General features: G+C 34.1%; 1 protein-coding gene across 2 annotated transcripts in view; it reads right to left on the reverse strand.

The window, feature by feature from the left end:
• Positions 1-1,820: 1,820 nt before the first annotated feature.
• Positions 1,821-22,874, reverse strand: part of ATG3 (autophagy related 3) — a 28,776-nt gene continuing 7,722 nt past the window's right edge. The window contains exons 3-12 of one of the 2 annotated variants that reach the window (XM_001155234.8): positions 22,609-22,658; positions 19,510-19,580; positions 17,845-17,952; positions 13,386-13,435; positions 11,124-11,205; positions 7,452-7,486; positions 7,041-7,196; positions 5,803-5,930; positions 3,585-3,653; positions 1,821-2,091 (exon numbers count right to left, since the gene is read on the reverse strand). In XM_001155234.8, the coding sequence (XP_001155234.1) occupies positions 2,010-2,091; positions 3,585-3,653; positions 5,803-5,930; positions 7,041-7,196; positions 7,452-7,486; positions 11,124-11,205; positions 13,386-13,435; positions 17,845-17,952; positions 19,510-19,580; positions 22,609-22,658 (831 nt within the window). In that variant the 3' untranslated portion in view covers positions 1,821-2,009. Of the gene's footprint in view, positions 2,092-3,391; positions 3,654-5,802; positions 5,931-7,040; positions 7,197-7,451; positions 7,487-11,123; positions 11,206-13,385; positions 13,436-17,844; positions 17,953-19,509; positions 19,581-22,608; positions 22,659-22,874 lie in introns of those variants that run through there. The other variant, XM_054680892.2, reaches the window with a different exon arrangement.

The raw sequence follows: 22,874 nt of genomic DNA on the forward strand, positions 1-22,874 counted from the left end.
AAGGAATAAATATTAACTATATAGAGTAGAGAAACCTAGCAGACACCACCTTAACTAAGTACTACAGACTTAGTAGTACTAAATGCAATGAGAAAGGCATAACGCAAAGGGAAAGACACGTAACTTCTGTGGTATGCTTCCCCAAAATTCATAACCTCAGGCTAATAATGAGGAAACAACGAACAAATAAATGTAAGTTCAGGAGCACTGTACACAATTTCTGACCATTACTCTTCATAAGTATCAAAGTCATGAAAGACTTTACACAGAGAAACTGTCACAGATTAGAAGAGACAAAGAGATATGACAACTAAATGCAATATAGTATCGTAGTTTAGATTATGAAATAGAAAAAAAAATAGTTGGAAAACTGAGGAAATGTGAATAAAATCTGTAGTTGATAGAATCAGTGTTAATTTTTTAGTAAAATATTAACATACAGAAAGCTGAGGAGTATACAGGACTCTTGTGCTACCTTTGGAACGGTTCTATAAATCTTTATAAAATTATTTTAAAATTAAAAGTTAAAAAAGTTAATACCATTTATTATGTATGTAAATCAGATGTTTTAAAATACTATGAAACTAAAATTAGAAATAAACTCAAAGTGAAAATTTGTAAGATTATCCATAATCTGAATTTCAAGCATTTCCAAACAAATCTATTGTTCATCAAAACTCAGTTTTCAATGAGTGCTATAAATCTGAACTCATAAAAACACATTTATACCATCAACATACCAGCTTTTGTTTATACACTGGATAACCATACAAATATTTCAGTTGTAAAAAAGATCCTGAAATTTAAAAGGTTTGACCAAAAAATTATGCCACCTAGTGGTGACTGAGATAAATATGACCACTTAACAACAAATGAATTGAGGGATTGAAGATGCCTATACTTTTGACAAATAAAACAACTGGGAGAAAAATGCCGACAATGTGATAACATTTAATATTTGAGATCATGTAACTTAAAGATACTCAAAAATAAAACATTCCAGTAAAATCGGTTTAAAACATCAATTTAAGAAAGGAGAGCAGCTTTCTGGCTACATGAGCAAGCACAATATTTTCAAGTATATTAGAGGATGATGTCCATGTTTATTATCTCCATATTATACCATATCAAACACACAATACCTCCAAATCATTATCTTCATTATGGAGATTTTCTTGCAATACAATAATTGATTGGAAAAGGGAGGAAAATAAAGAAAGCAAGGAGGGTATTCTTAAATGATGAGGAGAAAATAAAACAAAACTATGGACAAGATTAGCCATTCCACTTTGTGCAGACTACTGAAAGAACAAAGATGAAGCATGTAGTGGTATAAAGAGAATAAAGGGCTTAGGTTTTCCTCCTTGGCTTGCAGTATGTATCCTAGAGCAGAAAACTTGCCTTTCTAAACTCCTATACCAAGATCTATAAACTGACATGACAGAATAAACTTATTATCCCTTTAAATTCTAGTATTCTCCAGGCAACCACAATAAATATTCCCGAATCCTTAATAAACAATAATTTTGGTGATATCAATATCAACTTAACACAACAATTAGGAAACAATAGTACTTAGAGTTCATGGCACACAGTAAGCGCTTCATAAATATTAACTATTAGCAGAACAGGAAAAGGTAAGAGAAAACTAGCACACAGTATTTTCTAATCCTAGTTTTGAGACTATTACACACTTAATACCTTCCTCATAAATGTAAACCAAAAATAATCTGTCATCATTCTATATAAGACAGATGTCTTCACTTATTGTTACTTAGGGGAAATCAAATCATAACCTTTTAATAAGACACAAGAAAAACTCTCTTTGCACTGATTTTTATTAAACAAGTAAGGCTGGTAGTGGAACATATTTTTATTTAATGCATAAACATATAAGTCCCTTATTAGAGAAACTGTATATATTGATGAATATGGTCAATGGTCACATCTATGGGTTAATTCTTTAAAAATCAGAACCAATAATTAGGATAGATTTTATGCTCTCTTCATTACATTGTGAAGTGTCTTGTGTAGTCATATTCTATTGTTGGAATGACAGCTTGTACAAATTTCAAGAAAATAAGAAGATACCTAAAGGTTTTTAGCTAAGGAAAATAAGATTTGTAAATAGTTCTATGTTTTAAGCCCATGTTGTAATTATCCATTTTATTAAGCCATTAATTTCTCAAAAAAACCCCACAAAATCTTAAATTAAGTCTATTAAACAATTCAACTATGCAAATTTGTGTCTATTTAACATGAGGCTCTTTAAGACTACCTGACCACTCATTCGATTATTGAATTTGAAACTTCTTAATGAGTAGGTGTTCATATAAGCACAATTACTTTGACATAAAAAGGACAAAGCTATACATGTTTAAATGAGTACAAAATGTACTCATTTACTAGACTCCTTTAAGTTTGCTAGAGTTATGTCAGAAAATGAGGCAGAATAGACTATAATAAAGTACTATAGCAAAAGAGAAAAAAATTAAATAAAAATCCTGTATAGTAGACTGATTCTAGGTTAGTGTATGTATTTGCCAAAGACTCAGCTCTACTGGACTGTCTTTAATTAAATTCTGAAATTTTTTTATGTTCATTGCACTTAAAAACATTAGGAGCTTACTTTTCATTGGGGGAAACCAATTACTATTATGAATTATATATAGACAGTCTTCCAAGTTGCTACCTAGCATCCAGCAGAGATGTGCCAGTTAGGCATAATAGGACTTCAGGAGTAAATATGGTTTGGACTGGAAGTTTTTGGTTTGTTTCAATATCAAATCAGTTCAAAGTTCTTCTTAGGGACACACTTTATTAGCAATGCCCCACAGTCTGATTAGACGTGGCGCCTTAGTCTCCACATCTAATCTAACACATAGTAGCAGAAACCACCACCAAGTCAAGTATTAACCTAGCATCAAACTAATTCAAGCTATCTGGCATGTAAATCATTGATTTTGACTGTTTTTGATAAATCTATGCTATGAGTACATGTACTTTAGGATCCAACAGTTTGCTTGGGCATTAACTTGAATTTATTACTTTTGTCAATCCAAGAAAACTGAGTAGGAAAACTATAGTAAGATACAAGAAAGGTGCTACTGTCTTGAGAAAAATGAACGTACTATATTTTAAGAATATCTAAAGCACTTCACGTAGTACATTACCTTTTAATTAACGTATTTGTTTAAGCTGAATTATTTGCTTCAGAGACACCTCAGATTGACACAACCTAATTTTACTTTTACCTGATGGGAAAGTACATTTTTGGTAACATGTTAAACTGGAGATGTACATAAGAAAAAGATACTCATATTATTATTCTAAATTAGTAGTTACCTCTGTAACAAGGGTGAGCTACTGCTACACATGGGGACATGTTCTAATCAACTAAGCAAGGCATAACTATCACAATATAACATTTTCTAAATAAATGAAAGACTTCCACTAGGATTTTCAGATGAGAAGTTAAAACAAGTTATAGCTACTGTATCATTAAGGTTACACTAAATTTCTCAAAAAAAAAAAAAAATCGTAACAGCCATTTTGCCACTAATCTTACATACAGGGAAGGATACATATGAACTCCAAGTTCTCCCCCTCCTTCTGCAACAGTCTCAATGATTTTCTTCATCACCTCAGCATGCCTAGAAGCCAAAAAAAAAAAAAAATTGTTAATGTAGATCGATTAGACCAAAAGAAGAAAAACATATTTTCATTTGTAAAGAAATCGACCCTATTACTCTCAGTGAATTAATTTTTAATAGTTATATTATAAACTATCTCCCCCACCACTCCCCAATAACTATAAAATATTTATTAAAATAGTTAAATTATAAAATATCTCCCCTCCACTTCCGAAACACAAAAGATAATAGATTGTTATGCCATGCCAACAGTTTTACCAGGGGAGGGCATAATCTTAAAAAGCTATGGTAGTCACAGCAGACACCATGGCATTAGTTAGTGTTCTGATAATTGGGAGAGACAAGGAAGGCAGAAAACCAGAGAAGAGGAAATCATTCCAGGAGAAAATGTGGAATGATAGCTGTTTGCTCTAAGAAACAAAAGAGTCATGCCAGGCAAATTAAAAAAAAAAAAAAAAAGACACATGGTATCAGTTGGACAAAAAAGCAAAGAGGTATCTATAATCTTGTGATCTGGGCTGTTTATTTAGCTGAGAATAAGCCAAAACTGAGAGGGTTTAAGAAAAGCTAATTGGTTAGAGTTGAGAGGTTTGTATTTGTTTCTTTGTCCTAATGGGTATTCTAAAATTTATCCAATTCTATGTAAAAATAAATTTTTTGGCTTATAAGAAGAAAGGTATTTATTTATATGAAGTTTTTGTCCTATCTATACATCTTTTCATGGCTAACTGTTCTCTCTCCTGTACTATAGAAAAGAGTGATATCAAAGTTAGTATCTAGGCACAGAAACCAAGAAAAAGACAATTTTTAAAGAAACAGTCTTTTCAACATACCTTGGCTTAAATAATGCTGTTTCAGTTTTTACGACTATAATCTTCATGACAGAGACAGTCAACTTAGAATATGAGAGTAAATGTATCATTCCAGAGGATTTGAAGGCACAATCTGAGGCAGCCCATGGAATGGTCTAAAATGTCCTTGAAGTTTTATTTTATAGGCACTCAGATTTTTTGAAATACTTATGTCCCATTCCACAATACAGTCATCTATTTTATTAAAATGTTTAACATAATTACCAGTTAAATTATTTTTCCCCCAACTGAGTAAAGTTTATACCTCAGAGAGATACGCTTCAGTTTGATAAGCACCATCCTAAGACCTTAAACCGTAAGAGGAATCAAGAGAATAACTCTAAAAACTGAAAACTTTTTAGATTACATAATTCAACACTAAAACTAATGGCTCCTAAATTATTTTTCATAGTTAGCAAAGTTTCAGACATAATAAAACTGAAAAAATGAGCAAGGTCTTCCACGGAGTTAAAGTTTGAGAGTAAAGAGGTTGCAGAATATGAGAAGAAAATATTAAAGGTTGTTTTTAACTAGAGGGAAGAGAAAACAAAATGTTTCATCTAACTAGTCAACAGAATATGAGTTTCACTGAAAAATATTGTTACTAGTATGTTACCAGTATTTTCCAGTCAACTGGGAAAGTTATCTATTAGAAATAACCAACCTAAAGAAATTGGCATGTAGTAACTGTTTTTTAAGAAAAATTCTGAACTAATCATGTATATAGGTTCAGCTTCACAGATTTGGCTCTGTGAAAAAACACTGATACAAAGAAAATCCCAACTTATAAAATGCACTTGACTTGCTAAGGCTGACGAGCTCTCAACTGAAGAACATACATCCATATATCTCCCTTCACTAATCAATAAAAGAAAGCAAATAGGTCACCTAGAAAAATCACAAGGTTAACTCCACAGTCTACATTCACAGAAAGGCAGTCACAACACAGCAAACCATATCTAAATGATGACTATTTCTGAGTCAAAAACAGAATCTTCCAAACTGTTCTGGAAGCTAAAAAGTGTAGTAAAATCACAAAGATCCATCTATTCTATAAACACCCACAGAGAACAAAAAAATTCTTAACATATTAAACTTAAAACAAATTGGTAAGTTTTTTTTTCCTTTTTCTTATATATTTAAGCACAAGAAAATTTCTAAGGAGGACAAGAGAGAATTTTACTTTTTAGTAAGAAAATTTTTTTCTGTTAGGGTTCTATGTTTAAAGATTCTCAAGTAATAAATCCATGAAATATACAATCACATCAAAAAATATATTTATCTCTACATATACAGACCTGCATGGGTGAACTGAACACATGGGAGGTGGTGGCAGATGAGGGTGATTTTCAATGGTCACTGTTTTCTTCACATGATCCTGACTGATGTCTTCATACATGTGCTCAACTGTTAAAGGCTGCCGTTGCTGAAAGCATAAAAAATGCTTTGAAATTACTATTTAAGGCCGGGCGCAGTGGCTCACGCCTGTAATCCCAGCACTGTGGGAGACTGAGGTGGGCGGATCACATGGTCAGGAGATTGAGACCATCCTGGCTAACATGGTGAAACACTGTCTCTACTAAGAATATAAAAAATTAGCCGGGCAGGGTGCTGGGCGCCTGTGGTCCCAGCTACTCAGGAGGCTGAGGCAGGAGAATGGTGTAAACCCGGGAGGCAGAGCTTGCAGTGAGCTGAGATTGCGCCACTGCACTCCAGCCTGGGCGACAGAGCGAGACTCCATCTCAAAAAAAAAAAAAAAAAGAAATTACTATTTAGAAACTTTCAGCCTAAATCTCAAGGTTTATAATATATTTAGTTCTCCATCTCACATCACCTGCAATTTAGAATTCTAGACTGTTTAGAATGATTTCTGGGAAATTTTACAATTTATTAATATCAAGGGAGGGACAGGAAGGAGTCACAGCCAAGCTCTGTGACAGCTACCCCCAATGTAGAAAAAAAACCTCACAAAAAGACAAGTTTGTGGCTATCAAAACATTTTATAACTTTGTGGCTCATCTTTTAGACTGACTTTATTTTCTTGTTTCCCATGTATAGCCATAAGAATGACAGGTTAAACAAGTTGATTTCCTGTCAATTATCCTCTAATTCAATTAAGTAGATGAGTTTTCTGTCTTAAGGGGAAAAATACATACATACAACAATCCACTCTCTTCACATGTGACATGGTCATTCTGTAAATGCCTATATATCCAACTGATGTAATCCCAAACAAAATTTAATAAAATAAACCAAGTTAAATTTCCCTCACATTTTGAAGGCATAAGCCTTCAAAAAAGGAATATGTAATAGATTATTTCTGTTTATGTCTTAGCATTATTGTTGTTACACTGAATAATTCATAGTTCATTCAAAATAAGAAAGAATCAAGTTCAACATTAATCATAAAACTGTAAAACAGATGATTTCCAAAATGTGAAACACTGCAATAAATACTCATGGACCTAATGAAGAAGAAATTAAAACCCAACAATTTAAAATATTGATATTAAAATATAATGCTTTTCATTTTTACCTCATCATAGCCAAACAACCATAATCGTGGAGTCTGGTAATATTTATCATAAGTGATGTAAAGGTCATAAGTTCTGGTTTGCAAAATAGCATCTTCACCGCCAGCATCAGTTTTGGCTTTACAGGCTTCTACTATTTTCCTTGTATCTAGGGTAGCCTGAAAATAATAAAAGAGAAAAATTTACAACCATTAAATCGGTATGAATGTGACATTCTAGAAAACCTATTTTTTCCATTCTATATTTTGTTTTCTTAAGAGTAAATGAACTTGGAACTCAAAGCTAAGTTTTATATGCTATAACCAATATGAACAAATTAGAATGTCTTTGAAAGATCAATATATTATTAGTAAGAACATGCATCCCCAAGTTCATCCATTAAAAATTAACTAAAGAAAACTCAATTTACAAACCTCATCTGTTTCCAACAATCCACTCTCTTCATATTCTGTTATAAAAAACAACAAAAGATTAATCAAGTTCAAGAAAATTCCCTAAACCAATTTAAGTATTACTTCATAGTATCATTCAAAAACTGGGGTTTTGCCTTTGTTTTTAAGTGAAGATATTGAATAGATAGATATAAGTGAGCTAATTCTATACTTCCAAAGGCAAAAGCCCAGAGAAAGCCAGCATGTTTAAGGCTTGACATAATAATACTGTAGAGTCCTCAGTGGCTCCACAGTGTACACAAGGCTACTTCTATAACTGCATAAACATGTTCATTAAAGTCATCGGTGACCTCTTCTTTGCTGAATCCAGTGGTAAATTCCCAGTTTTCATCTTAATTGACCTATCAGGAACACGTGGCATGATTTAGTCCCTTCTCCTTGGAACATACTTTCTTTCCTTGGCTTTTAAAATATTTTCCTGGCTTTCCTCCCTCATCACTGAGTGCTGTTTCAGTATCTTCTATGCTGGTTCCTCTTCATCACCTCTACTTTAAAAAGAACCATAAAATCAAACGCTGCAGTAACCAAGGGCTCAGTTTCTGGACCTTGTCTCTCCTCTAACCACACTTATTTCTGTAACGATTTCATCCAGACTCAATGACTTCAAATATTGATGACTTTCAAATTTATTCCCTGCCTGCGGACTTGGATTATTTGTTTATTTTACGTCTCCACTAAATAACTAATGAACACTGCAAATATCACATGTCTGAAACTGAGTTCCTGACTCCCTCTCCAAAGCTAATCACTTTTGATTTTTCCACATCTCAGTTAATGGTATCTTTCTAGAAGCTCAGGTCAAAAACCTTGGAGTCACCCTTGACTATTCCACTTGTCACATATGACATCCAATCCAGCAGCAAATCTCTTTGGCTCAACTCTCAAAGTATTCCAGAATTCTACTGTTTCTCATCCCTACCAATGTTACGACCCTAGCCCAAGCAACCATCATTTCTTGCCTAGATTATCAAACAGCCTCCTGTTGTCCCTTTCTCCCTTCAGTCTATTCTCACCACTGCACAGTGATTCTGTTGAAATGTCACTCCTCTACTTGAAAAACAAACAAACAAACAAACAAAACCCTCCAATGGCTTGTCTCACTCTGAGTTATGTCAAGACCTTATAGAATCTGCTCCCTGGTTACCTCTCTGACTCCACCCTTTACTACTCTCCCTTCTCTCCTATCTGGACATAAGCATACCTTACAATATTTTACGTAAGCCAAACATGTTCCCACCTCAGTACCTTTGCACTCTTCCCTCAAATACCTAGTTTCATTCACTTCCTTCCAGGCTTTATTTAAATGGCGTGTACTTTCAATTAGGTTTTTCTTGACCAATTTATTTAAAAATTGCAATACTCTTTCCCACCCCAAGATTCTCTATCCCCTTTCTTCCTTTATTTTTTCCTTAACACTTACAACTAATACAGTATATATTTTGCTTATCTATTTTTTGTCTCCACTGATTAGAATATAAACTCCATGAGATCATGTCTACTGCTTTTTCTCCAACACCAAGGACAATACCTGATAAATACTGTACTGCCCAATAAATATTTGTTCAATAAATGAAAATTACCTTTATATTAGATACCATTAACACAATTGTTGAGCAAAATTACATATATAGCAATTCTTTAACTCTATCTAGGGGGAATATAATAAACATACTAAATGACTATCAGATATTTAAGGCAATCCCACAGCTTGTACTTTGAAAACAGTGCTTTACTCGAAGGGTTCTATGCTACCCCACCACCCCAACTTGGTCAACTATGTCATTCAGAGACAGATGAAATTCAGAAACAATATTTGTCCAAGAAAGTGATGTCAGTTTCTGACAACTATGAGACATCCAGGGGGAAATGAAACTGAAATACATCTGAAGTTGAGAATATCTAGGCTACCTCTAGATATGGAAGTCCCTAGCATACAGATGGTATGTGAGGCTGCTGTGATCAATTTTGGTTACAAGGAATTCATTCAGATTTCCTTAAGGAACAGCAGTTTACCATGAAAATAAGGACAAGAATCTCACTAAAATTTAGGAACAGACATAGCTAGGTTTCATGGGGAATTGAAAGTAATTTTGAAAACAAACAGAAAGGTACTTTTGATCTAGCAAGCATCACTTGCCATTACGGTGTTTCAACTCTACTTGGCACCATCTTCTACTTCTGCATGCTACAAAACACAATCTATCTCACTCTAAAGTCTATGTATTTTTGGCATTCAGCTGCCTTACAGCCTTCAATGCCTGCCTTTTTTTCATATTCCTTTCCTTTTTCCAACTTCTTACACATGCACCCTATTTACATATATAAATATATTCATATTTCAACTCTCACAAAGTACTGGATGTAATTTATACGCTATCTTTCTTGTTGCACAAATTTTCATGCCAAACTACAGAATGCCATTATAGAAGAAAAAATCTGGGAGTACAGAGAGTAAGCAAGGGAAAAAAAAAAAGAAACCCATGAAACAGTAACATTTAATAGCTGAGGGAAAGAAAAAGAATCATAGAAGATGACTAGAAGAAAGAGTCCAGGAAAGAATAAGAAAACCCAGTGTTATAGAAACCAAGAGAGAAAAAAAAAAGAGGAAGATATGGTTAACAGAATCAATGCAGAAAAGTTAAGTGTAATAAAGATAAACTGGATTTAACAAAGAGGTCACCCTGGTGACAGCAATTTTTTCATCTACTTTTAAATATCTGAGGTTTCAAATGTATTGAAAAAGATTATCATGCTCATGAAATACAAAGCTTTGAATAACCATGTGCTCACAGACCCATACTGCTCTGTTCTAGTGGGTTTCTCTCTCTTTTAAGAATGATTCACTAATGCAGTGATTCTCAACTGGCAACTCTAGGAGGAGGACTTTTCAGAATCTTGGGAAACTGATGGGATTCTGTGTAGTTCAAAAGGCCCCATTAGCCGAGCACAGTGGCTCACACCTGTAATCCCAGCACTTTGGGAGGCCGAGGTGGGCGATCATGAGGTTAAGAGATCGAGACCATCCTGGCCAACATGGTGAAATCCCGTCTCTACTAAAAATACCAAAATTAGCTGGGTGTGGTGGCATGCACCTGTAGTCCCAGTTACTCAGGAGGCAGAGGCAAGAGAATCACCTGAACCTGGGAGACTGCGGTTGCAGTGAGCAGAGATCGCTCCACTGCACTCCAGCCTGGCGAGAGTGAGACTCCGTCTCAAAAAAAGAAAAAAAAAAGGCCCCATTGAAACTCACTATCTTCAGGTTTTAATAGAAAGATGCCATCAAAGAGGGAAAAGAAAATACAAAATGCATAATAAGCAAACTTTGTTCTGCTCTGAAATAATTCAGTTAGGAATTAACATCTTGCAGCCGTATCCAGTATTAAATATTTATGACTAATAGTTATTCCAATAAAAATGATATTGTCCAAGACTATGTTTGGAATAAAATAGAAGAGTCCAACATCAAGATAAGTTTTACACTAATGAAATTTATGAACTAAACATATATAAAACACTCACTAGGCTGCTAAATGCTAAACTTACAACTCAATGAAGAATTCTTAATCCACATAAATTACAAATATTCTAAATCAATATTCTAGTGGAACTGAAGCAAATCTAGAACAGGAATACCTTCCATATCTGCAGCTTCTCCTTCATCTTCATCTTCTTCCTCTTCACATAGTGCTGAGCAATCTTGAAGTCTTATATTGTCCTTTGAAATTAATTATATTTATAATCACTTAAGTATATACATTAATTTGAACACTGAACACCCATGTGCTAGCACAGTGGTAACCACTGTGAAAATAAGAATGACAAGGCAGTTCTTGTCCACAAAAACCTTAAACTCCAATGAAGATAATGAATTCATATATCAGTCATTAAAAGTAACGTGCTAAGTGCTGTGACTGAAAAATAACAAAGGTTATTATGGGAGCAGTAAGAGTCATCTAAGCTAACTATTTAAAAATAATTGCCAGTTGCACTTCCAATAAAACAGTATTTTTGGTTAATCAATTCATTAGTATTAGAAAATCAGTTCAAAATTATATTAACTTGTGCACTTATAAGGGGAAAAAGTGCACATATCTGTAAATAAAATATAAGCTAAAATATAAATCAAACACTATTACATTCTAATTTGTTAACAATATCTTAGCTGAATTAGGCAAGTTATCAGACTTTACAGTTATTAAAATGCACAAGATATCAGTTCAATTTCTTAACTATATTAGCTCTAAAGTGAAAGAATATTGATGGACAGGTTTAACATCTGGGTATCGTTTTCACAAAATTAATATTCTGAAAATCTGAAGTCAACATAATAAGTGGATAAACTGAATATTTAGTTTTACCTAGGTTACATTTTACTTAGGGGTGGTTTAATTTAACACTAGAAACTTAAGTCATATGTTTAAAACTTAAATCATTCTTACACCCAAAATTGAAACCACAAAACCACAAAACCATCAGTGTCGGAGTAATTATTATATGAGCTAATATTTAACAAATTAATCATTAAGAAAAAGTTTCATCATATTGGTGATATTTATACTTGATAAAGTAGAATAGAAATTGACAACCAAGATTAATACTTCTGTTTGGATGGCAAGTATTCTAAGTTACAAAAAATACTAAAGGAATTACCATAAGCCCGTCCAAGAAAAACACTACTATCTACACTACTGTGCCATTTATCATTCCCAAAGTCTGAAGCATATATAGTAATGGTCAGAGTAAACAAGATCTTCTGAAACAGCAAAGCAATTTGTGTTATTTCTCCGTAAGTCATTCAAACACTCCAAAAAGTCTAATTTCAAAATGATGAATTCTCAGGCCAAAGAACTAAATCTTAAAGCATAAAACTGTACATAAAAAAACAAAACAAACAAAAAAAAAACTTGTCTTCGTTTCTATCACTTTCTGTTAAGCCCCAGTAACAAATCTAGAAAGATCCAAATGACAAAAACACACAAAGAATATCTTTAGTAACTGTTGTAGCAAAAGTGTCATAAGACTAGGAACACAATTATTCCATTCAAATAGCCTATCCTCTAAGTGATTTGACGGTTAAAAAAATAATTAAGACAAGGGTGAAAGCATTTTATATTACTTTTTCATATCATTTCAAACAACTACAGGTATATAAAAACATGAAGACAACTGCGGTTGATCTCTCTGAGAAATGAAAAGCTAATCTAATACCTACAATAGCCTAAAATAACTCAAAATTTCCAAGCAAAAAAACTCTACCCAATTATGTTTTACCCCCATAAATCATGGAATAAAACTTAACAGATTAAGCTTCTATTCATTCAAAATGTCATGAATTTGAATGATGCAAGCCAAAGTTTGCTTTCAAATTTTCAAAAACAAATAAACCCCAAATTACCAGTAATTGAAGAAAATACAGAGAGAATGATTAAATTGCTTATGGCACTATTTAAGCTATAAAATTTAAATGTTAATATATCATTAGCATCTACCAGTAAGCAAGTAGTTAATTCCACCCCAACATTCTCCACTTATATGACATTTGGTACTAAATACATTTTAAAACAAAAAAGTCATCTCTTTTAAACTAGCCTAGAAGTTGCTCCAGTCAGTGAAAATTAGTAGTTTGTACAAGTTACAATCTAAAAGCTGTTTTACTTAACCATACTACAAATTAAGGAAAATAAGAGATGCATTAGGCAGCAGTAGTGTTTTGGTGTGTTGAGACAGAAAAATGAATGGGGAAGAAAATAGCTGGAATTTAAAAGAGCTTGATAATAAATAACCAGGGTTTTTATAAGAAAGATATGGTGATTATATATGTGTGTGTATAGATAGATAGATAGATAGGCAAATAACTACTCATTAAATTTAAAAATATAACTAATTAACCAGTACCTTATTTTCCAGTGTGATCTCTTTAACTGCTTCCGTTATTCCTGTAATACCTATGTAAAATTCGGCAGAAAAGAATAACTAAAATTAAACTGTAAACACCCTATTTACTTATTAAAGCAATATAAAAATGCTGAAAATTCTCACAATTTCTCTGAAATAAGGAGGAAAATAATAGTAGTATCTTTACAAATGAACTCTAATGAGAATAGTCACAATGACACCTCCTCAAATTTTGAAAAACTCATTAATATTTTACCATGAATTACTTTCCTTGTTTGAATCTCTATCACAACACTTTCTCAGAAACAGAACAGTTTGGCCAGGTGCGGTGGATCACGCCTGTAATCCCAATGCTTTGGGAAGCTGGGGCAGGTGGATCATCTGAGGTCGGAAGTTCAAGACCAGTCTAGCCAACATGGTGAAACCGTTTCTACTAAAAACACAAAAGTTAGCTCAGCGTGGTGGCGTGTGCCTGTAGTCCCCACTACTTGGGAGGCTGAGACAGGAGAATCGCTTGGACCCGGGAGGTGGAGGTTGCAATGAGCTGAAATCGCACCATTGCACTCCAGCCTGGGCGACAAGAGCGAAACTCCATCTCAGGAAAAAAAAAAGGAAAGAGAAGAGTTTAAAAAAACTACAGGACTCGTATGTACATTTTAATTAAACTTGCATCAAAATTTTCTCAAAAAGCTATTAGTTATCCTAATATAGGCTGATTATCCCTTATCTGAAATGCTTGGGACCAGAAGTATTTCTGATTTTTTTAGATTTTGGAATATCTGCATACTTACTGGTCAAGTATCCCTAATACAAAAATTCAAAATGCTCTAATGAGCATTTTATTTGAGCATCATATAAGTGCTCAAAAAGTTTTGGCTTTTGGAACATTTCATTTGGATTTTTGGATTAGGGATACTCAATCTGTTTGTTATTTGCTTCAGAAATGTAGGATACCCAAAGGTAGTAATATCATATCACATTTATATGGGGCTTTCTACTATTTCCACATCTTATTTAATCCTTACAATGACTATCTTATGAGGAAGTTACAGTAATAATGTCTTCCTATGAAGAAATGAAGTCACTGGAGAGATGACTTGCTTGAGTGTTATACCCAGTCAAATGATGAAATTGGGATTAAAATCCATAAAAGCTAACTTTTGGTTCAATTCTCTTGCACTCTATGGGGCAAATACCTCAAAACCTACCTGTCTCAAAGAAAGCCTTAAGAAGGTGGCAGCACCACCAGTCAGCTAGATAACATTTCTACTTCAAAGTACCTGTCAATGTTAACAAAATAGTTTAACAAGAATAAGAAATATAGTAAAACAATAGCATGTAAAGTTACTAAAGAAAAAACCTAAGTACAGAATATGCTTAGCTCCTTTGTTAATCTTCTAAAATTTTGAGATGTCTGTTCCACATGCCTAAACAAAATAAATAGCTCACTTTCACAAATAAAATAGGTCAAAATCCACAGGTCTAGCACAAAGCTTTTACTTCAGTTTTTCTAGAAATTACTATATAATAGGTATGACTATTTCATAACAGTAAAACCCAAATTTTAACATACGAATTGACTGCGGAACATAAAAACAAAGCAAATCAACCTCTTTGTCAAAATATAATAAGTAGTACGCCATTAAAACACTTCTAAAAGTAGGATACAGTTGACAAAGAAAAAGAAAGCTCAAATGACTCTAATGAGAGTAATACTCTAAAGGGTTATGATAATTAATTTTATGTCAACTTGGCTAGGTTGTGGCACCCAGATGTTTGGTCAAACACCATTCTAGATATTGCTGAAGGTATTTTTGAGATGTGATGAACATTTAAGTAAGTAGACTGGACAAAGCAGATTACCCTCTACAAGATAGGGGGATATCATCCAATTAGTTGAAGGCCTTGTAAGAAAAAGACTGAGGTCCTCCAGAAGGAATTCAGCCTCCAGAACGCTTTAGGACTAAAGCTGCAATATCAACACTCCCTGAATCTCTAGTCTGCCAGTGTGCCCTGCAGAATTCAGACTTGCCAGCCCACATAATCAGATGAGTCAATTCCTCTAAAAAAAACACAAAAAAAACAAAAAACAACAACAAACAAAAAAAAACCTATCTACCTATATCTATACCTATACCTATGCAATAGTCCTCACTTATCTGTGGGGAATACATTCCAAGACCCCCAGAGGGTGTCTGAAAGCACAGATAGTACCAAACCCTACCTACGCTGTACATGACGGTCGACCTGATAATCGAGTTGGCTATTAAGTGACTAATGGCTGGGTAGCATATACAGCATGCATACACTAGACAATGGGATGATTCACCTCTTGGGCAGAACGGATCAGGATAGCAGATTTTATCATGCTACTCCCAACAGTGGGGGCAAAAATTAAAACTGATGAATTATTTCTGGAATTTGGCACTTAATATTTTTGGACCATGGTTGACTACATAACTGAAACCACAGAAAGCAAAACCTACTCTGTATACATCCTATGGGTTGTTTCTCTAGAGAACCATGACTAATACACAAGCTAATAGAAGAAAACGCCCAGGAAAAGCAAGGATAAAGCAAGGGAAACTGAGTTGAAAAAGGAACCAGTATCTGGCCTCATAAGTCACTAACTTGACAGCAAAAACAATGCACAATCAATGGTTCCAGTCAGTCAACAGAGAATTTCCTACTGATGTGTTGCCAACATCTTCCAGGCATGGAAAAATCAAAGCAGAAGAGTTAAAAGACTTTCACTACTCAGTGGGGCGGGGGGAAAGAAGGATGATTTTTGAAATTACTTTTAAAAGTTTTTCAATCTGTTATTTCCTTTAGGCTTTGATATAGCACTTGACTCACTAATAAGCCAATAAATTTCAGATCAAGGAGCCCAAGTCCTGAATCTTTGCCTATAACTCCATAAGGAAAGAGATGGCAGTATCCTTTATTCAGAGTAGGGGAGAAACTGACCTAAGAAGGAACTTTTACCTGGGCAGATACTTAGCCCTCTGTCTACTGCAGTGAGTCTCAACTGAAGGCAGCAATTTTCCCCCAACAGAACATTCAGCAATTTCTGGAGGCATTTTTGGTTGTTAAAACTGAGGGATGCTACTGGTATCCAGTGGTTACAGGCCAGAGATACTGGTAAGCATTCTACAATGCACAGAAAATTATTATCCATTCCAAAAAACAGTGCCAAGGTTGAGAAACCCTGTTCTATTACTACTAAGGATATACCTCCTAATCTCTAGGACTCGAAGGGAGAAAAACGTATTTAGTATCATGGACTTAAACTTAGAGCACATTTTCCATTCCAAAAAACAGTGCCAAGGTTGAGAAATCCTGTTTTATTACTACTACTAAGGATGTAACTCCTAACCTCTAGGACTCAAAGGGAGAAAAATTTGTTTTTAGTATCATGGATTTAAACTTAGAGCACATTTTCTTCATCAAAACTAAGTAATAAATGGTAGTTAGCTTCAGCAGCACATGATAATATGCATGTACATAGTTATATAAATATAGTGGCAAAACAGTGTTTTAGGACTTAGAATAAAAAAGTATATTCAGGGTTTCAAATAACTCATAGAAACACTTATAAAAACCTTGCATTCAACTCATTTAACAAATATTTACTGAACAACTTCTACATCATACACTGTGATAGATACTGAGAATTCAACAATGAATCTTTACCTTCATGGAGCTTACAGTACTGAAAATTTCTTTTAGTTGTTATTTAACAAATAATTATTAAATACTTAATAGATGTCAGTTGTCTGGGTAAATGTGAATACAGTATAGTTCCTGTCATAGAGGAGCACATAATCCAGCAATGGAATGACAATGACATGTAAGCAAGAGACTGTAAAGCAAAGTAGTATGCATATTCAGCATCTCTGACGGTCTTTTTTTTCCCTCTCTGTATTTAGAAACTAAGAAAATAATATTTTCAAATTGCAATGGGAAGTAGCAGGTATTATAGAAATTTGGCATACTCTGGCCGGGCGCAGTGGCTCATGCCTGTAATCCCAGCACTTTGGGAGGCCAAGGCAGCCAGATAACGAGGTCAAGAGATGGAGACCATCATGACCAACATGGTGAAACCCCATCTCTACTAAAAATACAAAAATTAGCTGGGCGTGGGGGTGCGCACCTGTAGTCTCAGCTACTCGGGAGGCTGAGGCAGGAGAATCGCTTGAACTCGGGAGGTGGAGGTTGCAGTGAGCAAAGATCGCACTCCAGCCTGGTGACAGAGCAAGACTCTTGTCTCAAAAAAAGAAATAAATTTGGCATACTCTAAAGGCTTCTTTTTTAAAATTTGTCCTCCTGCTTTTTTCATGTAAGTCTATTGGGACAAAACTATGCCTTATGTATCCTCTTTTTTAAATCAAGGCTATTATAAAAGATTGTGAAAGAGTTTAATTTAAACTAAATATATGTCATTTTATTCTCCTCTTACCTGTGTTGTGATATGTATCTACCCATCCGCCATCACCATCATCTTCTTCAATGATAGCTTCCAATTCATCTGAATATTCCATCTGTTTGCACCGCTTATAGCACGGCACTATAAAAAAAATGGTAAATACAGTTAACTAGCACGTAATCTGCTAACCATAAATCCATTAGAAAGAAGAGAGCTTAGTCCATAAAATAGGGTGTTTATACCACCAAAGTACTAAGTGAATGTTTCACTTTTAAAGGTGAGTAAGAGTTACATTCAGCTCATAGACACATAATTATTTGGCTACATTTTCCTTTTCCTAAATTGCTTTGTCAGAAGACAAGTAGAAAAGCTCTATTGGGAATGTTCTATGCATTCCTTTACCATGATGGTCTGTGAAGAACAGCAGGCTGATGTCAGAGATATATATCATAGTTCAATTTCAGTCTAATGAATAATAATACCTTATTTTAATGGCTTTACTTTCAGAACATGGAGCTACCAGCTATCATATTCAGTGGTGGTAAAGGTGAACTCTTGTTTTCAAGGCTAAAGTAACTTTCAATATAAATTTTATAATTCATATTTAAGTTCCAGTTATTCACAATGGATAAAACAGTTTAAAATTCACCAACCTTCTGATTTTTACTTCTTTATACCACACTAGTAAGTTGTTCATACAGCAAATGTGTCAATTAACAGGTATTATTATTCATAAGCCTAAGATTGGGTAATTATATGGTAAAAGCATTATGGTATAAGGTCAACAAATTGCTTTTTAATCTCCTGATTTTTTAAAAACAATCAGGATATAAATTATCAGCCTTTGTAAAAAGAAATATGCTGTAGAAAAGAAAAAACTGCTGTTCTGTTCACTTTATTTTCCCTTTCCTATAATGAGTAAATTGGAACAGAAATCAATGTATTGTTCTGTGATTAGTTAGGAACTATAACAACCTTTTGATGTCGTTTTTAAATTTAACTTCATAAATAAAACACTACCTGTTTCAGCCAGGCGCGGTGGCTCACGCCTGTAATCCCAGCACTTTGGGAGGCCAAGGTGGGCAGGTCACCTGAGGTCAGGAGGTCGAGACCAGCCTGACCAACATGGCAAAACCCTGTCTCTACTAAAAATACAAAAATTAGCCGGGCGTGGTGGCAGGCCTGTAATCCCAACTACTTGGGAGGCTGAGGCAGGAGAATCGCTTGAACCTGTGAGCCGAAATCAGGCCACTGCACTCTAGCCTGGGCAACAAAGTGAGACTCTGTCTCAAAACAACCAAAAAAAAAAAAAAAAAAAAAAAAACCACTACCTGTTTCAAAATATTTTTGTGTCCTTCAATGACACAACGGATAATAACATCGTCAGCTCTGAGCTTTTACATGTCATAGGTAGTATGAATTTCATTTGCCATACAAAATTTCAGTCTAAAGAAGATTAAAATCAAATACCTAGAAAGATTATTATGAAGCCAACTTCAAAAAAATCCACTTAGAAGTCTAACTTTCCTTAGGGCCCTCTTCCTTCGTATCTTGACAACTATATGTTTTTGGCAAAAAGAAATAACAGAAAGAGGTGATAAAACTAAGGAAAAAATTTTCAAGCAATAGAAAAACCGAAAGCTTCATTTTAATATACCTCTACGCAAAATTTATTCATATACGCAACATAATTCTTACCATTTTTGGTTACCAAAAATTGTTTGCCTGTTGGTAGGTATGCCTTCACTTTCAATTCTTCCCCCGTAGCCCTTTAAAAACAGTGAAAAGCACCAAAATACAAAACATATTTTAATAGGCAAATATACAGCAGAAAGTATTGCATATAAATCTCAAAATGATATAATCCATAATTCTCAGAAAATTGGTTTAAAATTGATTTGGGAAGGACTCCATTAAGTAATACATGTCAGGGCATGGAGAAAAGCGCAACAATAATCTAAGTGAAATATACTAAGAGATGCAGATAGACCCAAGAGAATTTGGATTAAATATTAGACAAAAAAGGTAGAATAATATAGAACTATTAAGCAACTAATATGTTTGCCTCTAAACAACAATAAAATATGCTGCTCCTCAGTGAGTTGTAGCCCACTGTATAATCTCTCACATTTTTAATCCTAAAGTACTGCTGCTCATCTTGAGAACAAGAAAAGGCAGAAAAAAAAGCTGCATGACATTATGTAACACTGTAGGTGGCTGGCAAAATCCCTGTTCCTATCACTGGATTAAAATCAGAATTAAGAGATAAAAGATGCTCTGAATCATAAAATGACAATATTCATAATTCTTGAAAACAAAAAACCTTTTATTGAGTGCTTATTGAGTATAGAATTTAAGTCTCCAACATGTTATTTTCAATTAGTCTTCATAACTCTAAACAGTAGAAAATATAAATATCCCATTTTATAGTTAAGTAAACTAAAGATTAAACAGATCAAGTTGCTTATGATCACAAAACTTGGTGGGAGCGCAAGGGTCAAAGCCAAGTGACTTCGGGACTCCTACTCTTAAACACTGCTCCCTCTGTGGGTCAGAGCCAACTATCTACAACATTTCTGAGCTGCTCTGGCACCTCTTCTTAAGAATTTGTGGGTCATCTGAAAACGGTGAGAGGTGGAGTGGTATGTGGTGCCTTTCACAAACATATGAGCATAAATTTGGAGTTCAGCTGTCTTTTCAAGCTTCAGTCTAAAGTTCAAACCATAGATCTGGGCACAAGGTAAAGTCAGGAAATGCCCTAATATTATTTGACGGCCTTCTAGACTTCTTTTGACTAGTCCCAAGTGTCAAATTCAACAATGTCATGGCAACACCCGAAGTTCTGAGGAAAGAGTTAAAATAAGGTCATGATAGCACTTGTGCACGTGAAGGCATAAGCATGGAAATAACCTGGCTCTAGTGCTGATTTAAAATGAATTTTTCCTTTGGTCCAGGAATTTAGCCAAAAGTGTGGACACTGAAGTGGGGTATAATTCAGTTCTAAGTTACAATAAAAGTATTTAAATCACTCTAATTCATAAAATGGAATAAAACTACTAGTACCTGCTAAAAAAAGATCCCGTCCATATATACAAGCCCCTACAACAATGCTATAAATCAAATACCTAAACTACTTAATTAAGCTGGTAGAACAAAGAAATCTCAATGAAAAAAATGCTTATCATATAGAAAAAAACCTGAATCAGTTATTTTCACAAAATGAATATTACTGTAAACCTCATTTCCCTATTTGACTTGAAATACATATAAATTATAGACCAGAACCTAGCTAAATATAGTTTTAACAGAAAATCTGGAATACAGAAAGAAAAAAAAAACACCTTTATTAAATCAGAGATCTTCTATGACATGAATTTAATTTTAAATATGGAACAAAAAACACATGTAGGAGAGAAAAATACATAAAAACAAACTTGAAACTTTAGTCTTTTGGTACATAAATAATGCCCTACAAAATAAAGAGTAATTGAAAAAAGCAGTGACAACTGTTTCAGCAACACGGTAAGTATTAAAATGCAGGAGAATAACAGGCCACAGATGAAAGAGTTTGAAGCTCTTTAGATATTAAGAAAAACATTATCAATTGGAAACTGATTAATTACAGAATTCCTATCCCCAGTCAAAACTATACCTTTCAACTACAATTGAAAAACAATTTTTAAGAAAAAAGATATATTAAGTTGAAGCACCTATATACAAACAAGGTGATAATTCCAAACAATCCTAGTTTAAATAAAAGTTCTGCCAATATTGAGATCATTTTTTCAGCTACCAACAGGGAGTCTTTATCATGAGTACTTGGAAGTAATACAACACTGTTATTATTCAGAATATTTTAAAATATAGATTGTGAAAACTGCTAAATTGCTTAAGGTACTTTAGTAATTAAAATAAAAGCTATTGAAAAAAATAAAAACTTAAAGCCTCTTAAAAGCAGATTTATAATGAAGGCCTTAATTGGTATCATAAACCTTTCTTTTAGCTTTAGCCAGTTTCCTAAAGATGGAGCATACTTTTGAACCTAACAGAAAACGTTTATGTCTTATATTTTAAAGAACATAAAATTGCAAAATCTCTGCATTTATTAATGCCACAAACATGTTCAGTAAATTTTGTTAATTTGAAAAAAAAAAACCTGTTCAAAAATTTTTTTTTTTTTTTTTGAGACGGGAGCCTCACTCTGTCGCCCAGGCTGGAGTGCAGTGGCATCATCTCCGGCTCACTGCAAGCTCCACCTCCCAGGTTCACACCATTCTCCTGCCTCAGCCTCCCAAGTAGCTGGGACCACAGACGCCTGCCACCATGCCCAGCTAATATTTTGCATTTTTAGAGATGGGTTTCACCATGTTAGCCAGGATGGTCTCCATCTCCTGACCTCGTGATCTGCCCGCCTCAGCCTCCCAAAGTGCTGGGATTACAGGCGTGAGCCACCGCGCCCCGCCAAAAACCTGATCAAATTTTATTAAACTATTTATTATTCAAAGAACCAGAAGGTCAGACTTAGACACTATAAAGAAAAGAAATAATAGTAAAGGAAGTAAATGCATTTTTCTCAAATTAGTCCATCATATTGTGCTAACATAGCCAAATAACATAGGTATAACACCCACTTGTTCTTCCTTTATTTTGAAGAGGCATTGTTTAACAGAAGAATCTGCTGGGGGGAAAGTTAAACTGGTCATTCTAATTTTCATCCATTAACCTATTTTGCAAATTGCTATAATTCTGAAGCCATGCATTTTACTAATTTTCTATTCTTTACTCAATATTACTTACCATTGCCATGTTGGACAGTGGTGGACTAGGTGATCTCCAGCTGCCACAAACTATTCAGGATTTAAAAGTAATATGAAAAAAAGGAAAAAGAAAAATCAAACATCACTTAATGTGCAAGGTGGCAAAATACCAAACTGATGGCACTAGGTAACACTGAAATCCAGTAAGCAATCAAAATATAAACAGCACCAAAGCTGCTCTACCAGCCTCAAGATTTATTTTTGATTATGACTAAACTGCAATGTTTTCTAATGTCCATAAAAAAA

Source organism: Pan troglodytes, chromosome 2 (genome assembly GCF_028858775.2).
Source record: "Pan troglodytes isolate AG18354 chromosome 2, NHGRI_mPanTro3-v2.0_pri, whole genome shotgun sequence".
In the NCBI taxonomy this organism is placed as follows: domain Eukaryota; kingdom Metazoa; phylum Chordata; class Mammalia; order Primates; family Hominidae; genus Pan; species Pan troglodytes.